The sequence below is a fragment of the Microtus oregoni genome, unplaced genomic scaffold (genome assembly GCF_018167655.1).
Source record: "Microtus oregoni isolate MIOR12 unplaced genomic scaffold, Mior012 000025F_ref0000491, whole genome shotgun sequence".
NCBI lineage: Eukaryota > Metazoa > Chordata > Mammalia > Rodentia > Cricetidae > Microtus > Microtus oregoni.
The window spans coordinates 31,216,006-31,228,473 of NW_024543084.1; the positions used below are offsets into that span (position 1 = coordinate 31,216,006).

Genomic DNA, 12,468 nt, shown 5'->3' on the forward strand with positions numbered 1-12,468 from the left:
GATCCTGGCCTTCTCCTGAAAGGAGGAAAGTACCCCTGGTCATATGGGTCCTGGGCTGCATTGTCAGGCCATTGACAGGCACAGGCCGAATATTCCACCACATCCCTAATGAGGGCACAGAGCCTCGGAGGTCCATCCTCCTAAACTACAAAGAACAAGAAATTGTGTTAATAAAATTCTAAGATGTTTATATTGTAAATCTAAAAAAAATAAATTATTTCTTTTGTAATGTTGGGGATCAAAGTCAACAGAACCTTATAAGCTAGGTAAGTACTATTTTACTCAGGTATTGTTCCAGACACTGAGATTACTTTTTTATTTTTATATTTTGGTGTTTGCATCAAATCTGGCATCTTACACAAACTAATATAGGACTCTAATCCTGAGCCATATATCCACCCAAAACCTGAATGTTTTTTAACTTAATTTGTTCATCAGCTTGTATGATCACATTTGAAGTTTATGAAGGGAAATTATAATTATGAGCCACTTATTACTGGGATGAGTTCTGAGAAGTGCATCATTTGGCAGTTTGTTTTCTTGTGTGACTTTTTTTTACGAGACCTCTTGTTTTTTCCCAGCTGCTCAGCCCCAAAATAATCACACAGAAACCATATTATTTGCAATACTGTTTGGCCAATAGCTTAAGCATATTTCTGGCTAACTCATCTAAAATTAATCCATCTCCATTAATCTGTGTATTGCTACTAGGCTGTGGCTGACCAGGTATAGTTCTGGCATCTCCTGTGGGGCTATATGACTTCTCACTGACTCGGCCCTTCTTCCTCCCAGCGTTCACTTTTCCCCACCTAGCTCTGTTCTACTCTATCAGGCCAAGCCTATTTCTTTATTAACCAATGGTATTCACAGCATGCAGAGGGGAATCCCACATCATGTGATCATTATAGAATGCACTTCACAAACCTTGGTGAAAGAACTTTGTGTATGTCTAGGCTCTTTAACACTGCTGGATGTTCTTTTGTTGACTGCAAAGGGGTTTCATCCTGTGGATCGTGACCCCTTTGGGGTTTGAATGACCCTTTTATTGGGGTCGTTTAAGACCATTGGAAAAGAAAGATATTTATATTGCAATTCATAACAGTGGTAAAATTGCAGTTATAAAGTAACAACGAAAATAATTTTATGGTTGGGGTTTGCCACTGTTTGAGGTATATATAAAGGATGGCAGAATTAGGAAGGTGGAAAACCACTGTTATATGGTATGAATGATAGAGGTGAAATTCGTGAGCCAGTAATTTCATCAAAGTAGAGGTGACAGGAGGTCGGAAGAGCGAGTGGAAAGATTTCGGGGAAGAAAGTGCGCGGGAGAGGGGCGGACGTGTGCAAGTGCACAGGCGCGAGTGTGGGGCAGGCTGTGAGCGGAATCTCAGCGAGCCTCAGTCTCTGCTGCATCCCCTTGCCTACCGCCATGGCTGCCTACAAGCCGGTCCTCATCCGGCATGGCGAGAGCGCCTGGAACCTGGAGAACCGCTTCAGAGGCTGGTTCGATGCCGACCTGAGCCCGGCGGGCCACGAGGAGGCGAAGCGCGGCGGACAGGCGTTGCGAGATGCTGGCTATGAATTCGACATCTGCTTCACCTCTGTGCAGAAGAGAGCAATCCGGACCCTCTGGACAGTCCTAGATGCTATTGACCAGATGTGGCTGCCAGTGGTCAGGACCTGGCGCCTCAATGAGCGACACTATGGGGGGCTGACTGGTCTCAATAAAGCAGAAACTGCTGCTAAGCATGGTGAGGCACAGGTAAAGATCTGGAGGCGATCTTACGATGTCCCACCACCGCCAATGGAGCCTGACCATCCCTTCTACAGCAACATCAGTAAGGATCGCAGGTACGCAGACCTTACTGAGGACCAGCTACCGTCCTGTGAGAGCCTGAAGGACACTATTGCCAGAGCACTGCCCTTCTGGAATGAAGAGATTGTCCCCCAGATCAAAGAGGGGAAGAGAGTCCTGATTGCAGCCCATGGCAACAGCCTTCGGGGGATCGTCAAGCATCTGGAGGGTCTCTCAGAAGAGGCCATCATGGAGCTGAACCTGCCAACTGGCATTCCCATTGTCTATGAATTGGACAAGAACTTGAAGCCCGTTAAACCCATGCAGTTCCTGGGAGATGAAGAGATCGTGCGGAAAGCCATGGAAGCTGTGGCCGCGCAGGGCAAGGCCAAGAAGTGAAGGCGCACAGACAGACTTCTGCCCCGAGACCCTCCTTCCTGCCTGTCTGCCTCCTGCGCCCTTCCCAGCACCCGTCACTGACTCCATGTTTAGGATCTTAAGTTTAAGTTGTAGCTGCAGATGGGGACCAGTGGCTCCCATTTTGTTTTAGTATTTTATCCCCTGCACCCACTCCCTTCATAGAATCTAGTCAGAGTAACACCTCTAGGGTGCAGGTACTTGGTCCACATCCAGGGACGGCTCCCTCCCAGGAGAATTGAGAGGTAGTAATTACAGTTTTCTTAGTCCTTTGTTTACAAGGGTCTGCTTTAGGAGGTCAGGGAGGAACCATGCCGTGGCCTGACCAGTGAGAAGCCTGTCCTGCACTCTTCTGCAATTAGGTAACTGGGGGCTTTAGTCATTCCAGTGGAAGGTGAAAGTAGCCTGCATTTAAAAGATGAACTACCTTCCTCTCTGACCCTAAAGGAGCTGCTGGCCCCCGAAGGTTGGGATCAGTCCTGTCAAGTCTATGTGTTACATTTACTTTTACAAAAACAGAAGTACATACATATTTATCAGTACACAAAAATCCCTCTGAGGTTTCTAGTGGTGATTGAAATAGTCTATGTGGTCACCAGAAAATAAGCCATTCCTCATATCAAGTGGGATAAACTCCTTGTCCTCAAGGGACAGGAGTGTCTCTTACTGTGTGTTAGGACCCCTCTGCCTTGTCTTGTAGAGGTGAAGTGCCCCTTGATCATGTCCAGGGTTTTGTCTTTCGCTGTCTGAATCATGTTCCAGCTGCTTGACCCTACCATGTGGGTCCAGAAATTGTTTTGGGCATACTAAATCTTCTTTTCCAGATCAGTATAATAAAGGAGTGATGTGCAATTAAAAAAAAATTAAAAAAAAAGGAAAAAAAAGTAGAGGTGACATTGAAAAATAGACTACATGGAATGATTTTTTTTTTGTCCATATTTCTTTAGATAGTCTGTAGTGTCCTGGAACTTGCTCAATAGGCCAGGATGGCCTCAAACTCAGATGTGTCTGCCTCTACTAACTTCTGGGATTAAAGGCTCGTGTCACCTCTGACTACCAGAATGGTTTCTTAGAGCTTTAATATAAACGGCTAACTTTTATATTAATTTTATAGCTCCTACTCTCTTCTGTGTTGACTAATTACCAAACTTTTAAAGCCGAAGACAATACAATATTATGTATATGTATATTAGTTGTGTGAGCAGTTGTTCTACCATACGCATGTTAATTTATTTATAAAATTTCTTTTTATAACATATTGGCTTTTTAAAAAAGGAACTTTTCTTGTTCCATAGGATCTACCTCAGACCCTGGAAGTAGAACCAGTTCTGAATTATTTTGTTCCTTAATAAGGTCATCTGTTGACTCACAAATACAATCCAAATCCAAAAATTCATTGTATATTGATGAAGGTAATCTATAATTTTAGTCCTCTTTATAATGGTACCCTCTGTTTAATATGTAAGGGGAAATGACATTTTCATCAATATTTGTTAATTTTGGAAACAGTGAATAGATCATAGCTAATATGACAATATTGCTGAACTAAAATATTAAACATAGTTTCAACTACACTGTTATTAGGGTTGAGGATACATTTGAAATGTGTTAGTAGTCTGGGTTTTGTTTTGCTTTGTTTTTTTTACCCGAGACAGAGTTTCTCTGTATAGAAAGTCCTTGCTGTCCTAGAACTTGCATTATTGATTTGTGTGTAATTCTCTGCTTTTCCTGTTTGCATTTGTTTGTATACATATCTGTTATTCTTCATGCATGTTATGTTTAAAGGTGGAAACATACTTAGTACTGAGTGTCTTGCTAACTCTGATTTGTCTCTTGCCCAGGTTTTTATCAAGCTGTGTTCTGTGAAATACACTGATCCAGCATACTTGGGTGGCTGAGAAAGTTTTATCAAGTCAGTTTAGTGCAGCACATTGGTTAGAGGTTATCCAGGCACGTGGGCATGTAAAGGCTCCGGTTCTTACAGTAAACAGATTGTCCATGTTTATCTTGGCATCCTCCATAAACGCTTGAGTGTAAAACGCTGTAATGTGTAGGGTTGTGCTGGGCATGCTGATCTGGAAAATGTAACGAAAATTATGAATAAGGTTTTCTTAAAAGCTTTTTAAAACTTCAAATAAAACTGACTGCATCTGACTAACTTTTCAAAAATTAAAGCATTTTGATAACTGATGATTATATTTTCTTACAGAAATTATATTTTTCAGTACAGTGTTGATTTTTTTTTTCACCTGAGAAATTACCTTTCAGTACTGTGGAGTCTTTAAAGAGAATCTGTATGACTATAAAGATTGTGCTTTTTGTTGGAAAGGATTTCTTTGTTTTTTATGCTAAACTATGTTTCTTCCATATATAGTTAAAAAGTATGTTTACTATTTCAGAGAGCATGACACCGGAAAGGAGGCCTCCCAAACTTGCCTTTATGTCAAGAGATGATGGTGACAAAGGTTCATCTAGTATTAATGAACCAAAGGTTACAGGTATGGAGCCCATTCTTGGTAGTTTACAATATGATAATATGATTCTCCAAGATGTTAAATAAGCTATATGTTATTGTTTGTGTGTGTATATATGTATATATATATATAAATATCTGTATACATACAGTTTGTTCCTACACTTTATGTAAACTAAAATTTTATGTACATGATTTTAAGTGAGGATGTAGTAAAGAAACCACTGAAATGGCCAGCCTATGAGCTGTGGAGGGAGCTTTTTATTTTGATAAGAGAGAACAGCTGGCGGTGTTACACGCCTTCAATCCCAGCTCTCAGGAGGCAAAGGCAGGTGGATCTCTGTGTTTGAGGCCAGCCTGGTTGACAGAGCAAGTTCCAGCGGAAAAACACTAGAGGGGGAGAGAGAGAGAGAGAGGAAGGGAGGGAGCTTCTAATACACACCAGAAAAAGTTTCGACCTGTGTTCTGCTTGTTCTGCTGAGCTTTGTCTAAATGAACCTTTAGGAGCTGACTGCCATGCATTCACACGGAGTATCCACAGTTTCACTTGGGAAGAACAAGTCACCAAGGATGGTGTCATGTACAGCTGCCAGGGTGCAGCTTTTGGTGCTTTTGCTTATTTTTTTTGTACAGCTTTTCTGAGTTGGCTTGGGCAGAATCTTCTTTGAGCAGTGAAGACTGCATGCTTGCCACTAACCTTTTTCTCTAATTCATGAACCATCCGGACTTGGATTTTCTGAAAAGATTTCTTCTGAGAAACTGGTGCTAAAATGAGGATTGCTTTCTGACCATCACCAGCTTCAGTTTCCTTGGCTGTGGTGGGTGATACTGAGTTTCCAAGCTGTGCCTTGAGATCTGAGTTCATCTCCAGCTCAAGCAGTGCATGAGAGATGCTAGACTCGAAGTCATGTCTTCTTATCGTCATCAGGCTTCCTAGTCTTGGTGCTTGAGCTGATCCTGGCCTTCTCCTGAAAGGAGGAAAGTACCCCTGGTCATATGGGTCCTGGGCTGCATTGTCAGGGCATTGACAGGCACAGGCCGAATATTCAACCACATCCCTAATGAGGGCACAGAGCCTCGGAGTTCCATCCTCCTAAACTACAAAGAACAAGAAATTGTGTTAATAAAATTCTAAGATGTTTATATTGTAAATCTAAAAAAATATATTATTTCTTTTGTAATGTTGGGGATCAAAGTCAACAGAACCTTATAAGCTAGGTAAGTACTTTTTTACTCAGGTATTGTTCCAGACACTGAGATTACTTTTTTATTTTTATTTTTTGGTGCTTGCATCAAATCTGGCATCTTACACAAACTAAAATAGGACTCTACTCCTTATCCATATATCCACCCAAAACCTGAATGTTTTTTAACTTAATTTGTTCATCAGCTTGTATGATCACATTTGAAGTTTATGAAGGGAAATTGTAATGATGAGCCACTTATTAATGGGATGAGTTCTGAGAAGTGCATCATTCGGAATTTTTTTTTTGTGTGTGTGTGTGTGTGTGTGTGACTTTTTTATGAGACCTCTTGTTTGTTCCCAGCTGCTCAGCACCAAAATAATCACACAGAAACCATATTATTTGCAATACTGTTTGGCCAATAGCTTAAGCATATTTCTGGCTAACTCATCTTAAATTAACCCATCTCCATTAATCTATGTATTGCCACGAGGCTGTGGTCTACCGGGTAAAGTTCCGGCATCTCCTGTGGGGCTATATGGCTTCTCACTGACTCTGCCCTTCTTCCTCCCAACATTCAGTTTTCCCCACCTAGCTCTGTTCTACTCTATCAGGCCAAGCCTATTTCTTTATTAACCAATGGTATTCACAGCATGCGGAGGAGAATCCCACATCATGTGACCATCATAGAATGCACTTCACAAACCTTGGTGAAAGAACTTTGTGTATGTCTAGGCTCTATAACACTGCTGGATGTTCTTTTGTTGACTGCAAAGGGGTTTCATCCTGTGGATCGTGACCCCTTTGGGGTTTGAATGACCCTTTTATTGAGGTCGTTTAAGACCTTTGGAAAAGAAAGATATTTATATTGCAATTCATAACAGTGGTAAAATTGCAGTTATAAAGTAACAACGAAAATAATTTTCTGGTTGGGGTTTGCCACAGTTTGAGGTATATATAAAGTATTGCAGAATTAGGAAGGTGGAAAACCACTGTTATATGGTATGAATGATAGAGGTGATATTCGTGAGCCAGTAATTTCATCAAAGTAGAGGTGACATTGAAAAATAGACTACATGGAATGATTTTTTTTGTCCATATTTCTTTAGATAGTCTGTAGTGTCCTGGAACTTGCTCAATAGGCCAGGATGGCCTCAAACTCAGATGTGTCTGCCTCTACTAACTTCTGGGATTAAAGGCTCGTGTCACCTCTGACCACCAGAATGGTTTCTTAGAGCTTTAATATAAACGGCTAACTTTTATATTAATTTTATTACTCCTACTCTCTTCTGTGTTGACTAATTACCAAACTTTTAAAGCCGAAGACAATACAATACTATGTATATGTATATTAGTTGTATGAGCAGTTGTTCTACCATACGCATGTTAATTTATTTATAAAATTTCTTTTTATAACATATTGGCTTTTTAAAAAAGGAACTTTTCTTGTTCCATAGGATCTACCTCAGAGCCTGGAAGTAGAACCAGTTCTGAATTATTTTATACCTTAAGTGGGTCATCTGTTGACTCACAAATACAATCCAAATCCAAAAATTCATTGTATATTGATGAAGGTAATCTATAATTTTAGTCCTCTTTATAATGGTACCCTCTGTTTAATATGTAAGGGGAAATGACTTTTTCATCAATATTTGTTAATTTTGGAAACAGTGAATAGATCATAGCTAATATGACAATATTGCTGAACTAAAATATTAAACATAGTTTCAACTACACTGTTATTAGGGTTGAGGATACATTTGAAATGTGTTAGTAGTCTGGGTTTTGTTTTGCTTTGTTTTTTTTACCCGAGACAGAGTTTCTCTGTATAGAAAGTCCTTGCTGTCCTAGAACTTGCATTATTGATTTGTGTGTAATTCTCTGCTTTTCCTGTTTGCATTTGTTTGTATACATATCTGTTATTCTTAATGCATGTTATGCTTAAAAGAGGAAACATACTAGTACTGAGTCCATTCCTAACTCTGATTTGTCTCCTACCCAGGTTTTTATCAAGCTGTGTTCTGTGAAATACACTGATCCAGCATACTTGGGTGGCTGAGAAAGTTTTATCAAGTCAGTTTAGTGCAGCACATTGGTTAGAGGTTATCCAGGCACATGGGCATGTAAAGGCTCCGATTTTTACAGTAAACAGATTGTCCATGTTTATCTTGAAACCCTCCATACACGCTTGAATATAAAACACTGTAATGTGTAGGGTTGTTTTGGTCATGCTGATCTGGAAAATGTGACGAAAAGTATGAATAAGGTTTTCTTTAAAGCTTTTTAAAACTTCAAATAAAATTGACTGCATCTGACTAACTTTTCAAAAATTAAAGCCTTTTGATAACTGATGATTATATTTTCTTACAGAAATTATATTTTTCAGTACAGTGTTGATTTTTTTTTCACCTGAGAAAGTACCTTTCAGTACTGTGGAGTCTTTAAAGAGAATCTGTAAGATTATAAAGATTGTGCTTTTTTTGTTGGAAAGGATTTCTTTGTTTTTTATGCTAAAGTATGTTTCTTCCATATATAGTTAAAAAGTATGTTTACTATTTCAGAGAGCATGACACCGGAAAGGAGGCCTCCCAAACTTGCCTTTATGTCAAGAGATGATGGTGACAAAGGTTCATCTAGTATTAATGAACCAAAGGTTACAGGTATGGAGCCCATTCTTGGTAGTTTACAATATGATAATATGATTCTCCAAGATGTTAAATAAGCTATATGTTATTGTCTGTGTGTGTTTGTATATATGTATATATATGTATACATATAGTTTGTTCCTACACTTTATGTCAACTAAAATTTTATGTACATGATTTTTAAGTGAGGATGTAGTAAAGAAACCACTGAAATGGCCAGCCTATGAGCTGTGGAGGGAGCTTTTTATTTGGATAAGAGAGAACAGCTGGCGGTGTTACACGCCTTCAATCCCAGCTCTCAGGAGGCAAATGCAGGTGGATCTCTGTGTTTGAGGACAGCCTGGTTGACAGAGCAAGTTCCAGCGAAAAACACTAGAGGGGGAGAGAGAGAGAGAGAGGGAGGGAGGGAGCTTCTAATACACACCAGAAAAAGTTTCGGCCTGTGTTCTGCTTGTTCTGCTGAGCTTTGTCTAAATGAACCTTTAGTAGCTGACTGCCATGCATTCACACGGAGTATCCACCGTTTCACTTGGGAAGAACAAGTCACCAAGGATGGTGTCATGTACAGCTGCCAGGGTGCAGCTTTTGGTGCTTTTGCTTATTTTTTTGTACAGCTTTGCTGAGTAGGCTTGGGCAGAATCTTCTTTGAGCAGTGAAGACTGCATGCTTGCCACTAAACTTTTCTCTAATTCATGAACCAGCCAGACTTGGATTTTCTGGAAAGATTTCTTCTGAGAAACTGGTGCTAAAATAAGGATTGCTTTCTGACCATCACCAGCTTCAGTTTCCTTGGCTGTGGTGGGTGATACTGAGTTTCCAAGCTGTGCCTTGAGATCTGAGTTCATCTCCAGCTCAAGCAGTGCATGAGAGATGCTAGACTCGAAGTCATGTCTTCTTGTCGTCATCAGGCTTCCTAGTCTTGGTGCTTGAGGTGATCCTGGCCTTCTCCTGAAAGGAGGAAAGTACCACTGTTCATATAGGTCGTGGGCTGCATTGTCAGGCCATTGACAGGCACAGGCCGAATATTCCACCACATCCCTAATGAGGGCACAGAGCCTCGGAGGTCCATCCTCCTAAACTACAAAGAACAAGAAATTTTGTTAATAAAATTCTAAGATGTTTATATTGTAAATCTAAAAAAAATAAATTATTTCTTTTGTAATGTTGGGGATCAAAGTCAACAGAACCTTATAAGCTAGGTAAGTACTTTTTTACTCAGGTATTGTTCCAGACACTGAGATTACTTTTTTATTTTTATTTTTTGGTGCTTGCATCAAATCTGGCATCTTACACAAACTAAAATAGGACTCTACTCCTTATCCATATATCCACCCAAAACCTGAATGTTTTTTAACTTAATTTGTTCATCAGCTTGTATGATCACATTTGAAGTTTATGAAGGGAAATTGTAATGATGAGCCACTTATTAATGGGATGAGTTCTGAGAAGTGCATCATTCGGCAGTTTTTTTTTTTTGTGTGTGTGTGTGTGTGTGACTTTTTTATGAGACCTCTTGTTTGTTCCCAGCTGCTCATCACCAAAATAATCACACAGAAACCATATTATTTGCAATACTGTTTGGCCAATAGCTTAAGCATATTTCTGGCTAACTCATCTTAAATTAACCCATCTCCATTAATCTATGTATTGCCACGAGGCTGTGGTCTACCGGGTAAAGTTCCGGCATCTCCTGTGGGGCTATATGGCTTCTCACTGACTCTGCCCTTCTTCCTCCCAGCATTCAGTTTTCCCCACCTAGCTCTGTTCTACTCTATCAGGCCAAGCCTATTTCTTTATTAACCAATGGTATTCACAGCATGTGGAGGAGAATCCCACATCATGTGACCATCATAGAATGCACTTCACAAACCTTGGTGAAAGAACTTTGTGTATGTCTAGGCTCTATAACACTGCTGGATGTTCTTTTGTTGACTGCAACGGGGTTTCATCCTGTGGATCGTGACCCCTTTGGGGTTTGAATGACCCTTTTATTGGGGTCGTTTAAGACCTTTGGAAAAGAAAGATATTTATATTACAATTCATAACAGTGGCAAAATTGCAGTAATAAAGTAACAACGAAAATAATTTTCTGGTTGGGGTTTGCCACAGTTTGAGGTATTGTATTAAAGGGTGTCAGATTTAGGAAGGTGGAAAACCACTGTCATATGGTATGAATGATAGAGGTGATATTCGTGAGCCAGTAATTTCATCAAAGTAGAGGTGACATTGAAAAATAGACTACATGGAATGATTTTTTTTGTCAAGATTTCTGTAGATAGTCTGTAGTGTCCTGGAACTTGCTCAATAGACCAGGATGGCCTCAAAATCAGATGTGCCTGCCTCTACTAAGTGCTGGGATTAAAGGCTCGTGTCACCACTGACCACCAGAATGGTTTCTTAGAGCTTTAATATAAACGGCTAACTTTTATATTAATTTTATTACTCCTACTCTCTTCTGTGTTGACTAATTACCAAACTTTTAAAGCCGAAGACAATACAATACTATGTATATGTATATTAGTTGTGTGAGCAGTTGTTCTACCATATGCATGTTAATTTATTTATAAAATTTCTTTTTATAACATATTGGCTTTTTAAAAAGGAACTTTTCTTGTTCCATAGGATCTACCTCAGAGCCTGGAAGTAGAACCAGTTCTGAATTATTTTATACCTTAAGTGGGTCATCTGTTGACTCACAACAACAATCCAAATCCAAAAATTCATTGTATATTGATGAAGGTAATCTATAATTTTAGTCCTCTTTATAATGGTAACCTCTGTTTAATATGTAAGGGGAAATGACTTTTTCATCAATATTTGTTAATTTTGGAAACAGTGAATAGATCATAGCTAATATGACAATATTGCTGAACTAAAATATTAAACATAGTTTCAACTACACTGTTATTAGGGTTGAGGATACATTTGAAATATGGTAGTAGTCTGGGTTTTGTTTTGCTTTGTTTTTTTTTTACCCAAGACAGGTTTCTCTGTATAAAAAGTCCTGGCTGTCCTAGAACTTGCTCTGTTGAGCAGACTGGCCTCGAACTCACAGAGACTCACCTGCTTCTGGTTCCTGAGTGTTGAGATTAAAAGTGTACACCACTATGCCCAGCAGTTTGTTCTTATCTCTTAATACATCTACTTAGGATCAACTGTTTCTAGAAATGACGTGACTCATTTAAAGCCTTGCCTATCTTCCTTTCTTTAAAACACACTACCTTTCCTTGTTTCCTAGATATCATTCTCCTTTCATGTATTTATTTCCTTCATCTGTGCAGGTTAATTACCTGGAAATCCTTCTAGTTCCTCCAGTTCAATGGTCTGACTGACTGCTCTTCACCTCTTAAACTGAAACCTTTCCTCCCGCTGTACTCACTCACTCTCTTAGGTTAGGTTAAGTGTCCTTGAAGTGGTTTTGGTTTTTTGCCTGTATTTTCTATAAGTTCCTAGTGCTTCTACAGTGCTTTGTATTCAGTAGATTCAGTAAACTAAATGAAAATATAGTGTTCTAAGTCTCTAGGATGACTGCTTATGACATGGATTCAGATATAAGCTAAAGCACACAGTAAAATCTACAGTTGCATACTACAGGTTACATATATACTTACACAGAAAGTGACCTGAGTGGGTATTTGCCACATCTGATTCTCGCACTGAGTGGGGTTTTGTGAGCATAGGCAGCATGACCTGCCTCTCTCAAGATTTCATTCATCCTGGGCCGGAGAGATGGCTCAGAGATTAAGAGCACTGACTGTTCTTCCAGAGGTTATTTAGAATTATTATTTAATTTTTATATCTCTTTATACTAATTTCTAATTTAATCACATTATGGGAAAGAAAATAATCCATGTGATACTGACTAGTCTTAGATACCAATGCCAGATTACTGAGACAGGAATCTGTGGAGGTCGAGAAGAGGAGCAAAAACATTATTCAAGGCAATGAGTTTAC

General features: G+C 39.4%; 2 protein-coding genes across 5 annotated transcripts in view; both read left to right on the forward strand.

The window, feature by feature from the left end:
• LOC121462780 (ubiquitin carboxyl-terminal hydrolase CYLD-like) overlaps positions 1–12,468 on the forward strand; it is a 42,879-nt gene that overhangs the window by 14,610 nt on the left and 15,801 nt on the right. For 2 of the 4 annotated variants that reach the window (XM_041674677.1, XM_041674679.1), the window contains exon 5: positions 7,327–7,443. In XM_041674677.1, coding sequence (XP_041530611.1) covers positions 7,327–7,443 — 117 coding nt within the window. Of the gene's footprint in view, positions 1–7,326; positions 7,444–11,136; positions 11,254–12,468 lie in introns of all 4 variants that reach the window. The other 2 variants (XM_041674676.1, XM_041674678.1) reach the window with 1 other exon arrangement.
• Positions 1,309–2,350, forward strand: LOC121462779 (phosphoglycerate mutase 1-like). The gene has a single exon (XM_041674675.1). It carries the CDS (start codon positions 1,430–1,432, stop codon positions 2,192–2,194), a length of 765 nt encoding a protein of 254 aa, XP_041530609.1. The 5' UTR covers positions 1,309–1,429; the 3' UTR covers positions 2,195–2,350.

What these genes read in the sequence shown, in the direction of transcription:
- LOC121462779 (XM_041674675.1), top strand. Translation starts at nt 1,430, where the DNA reads ATGGCTGCCTACAAGCCGGTCCTCATCCGGCATGGCGAGAGCGCCTGG.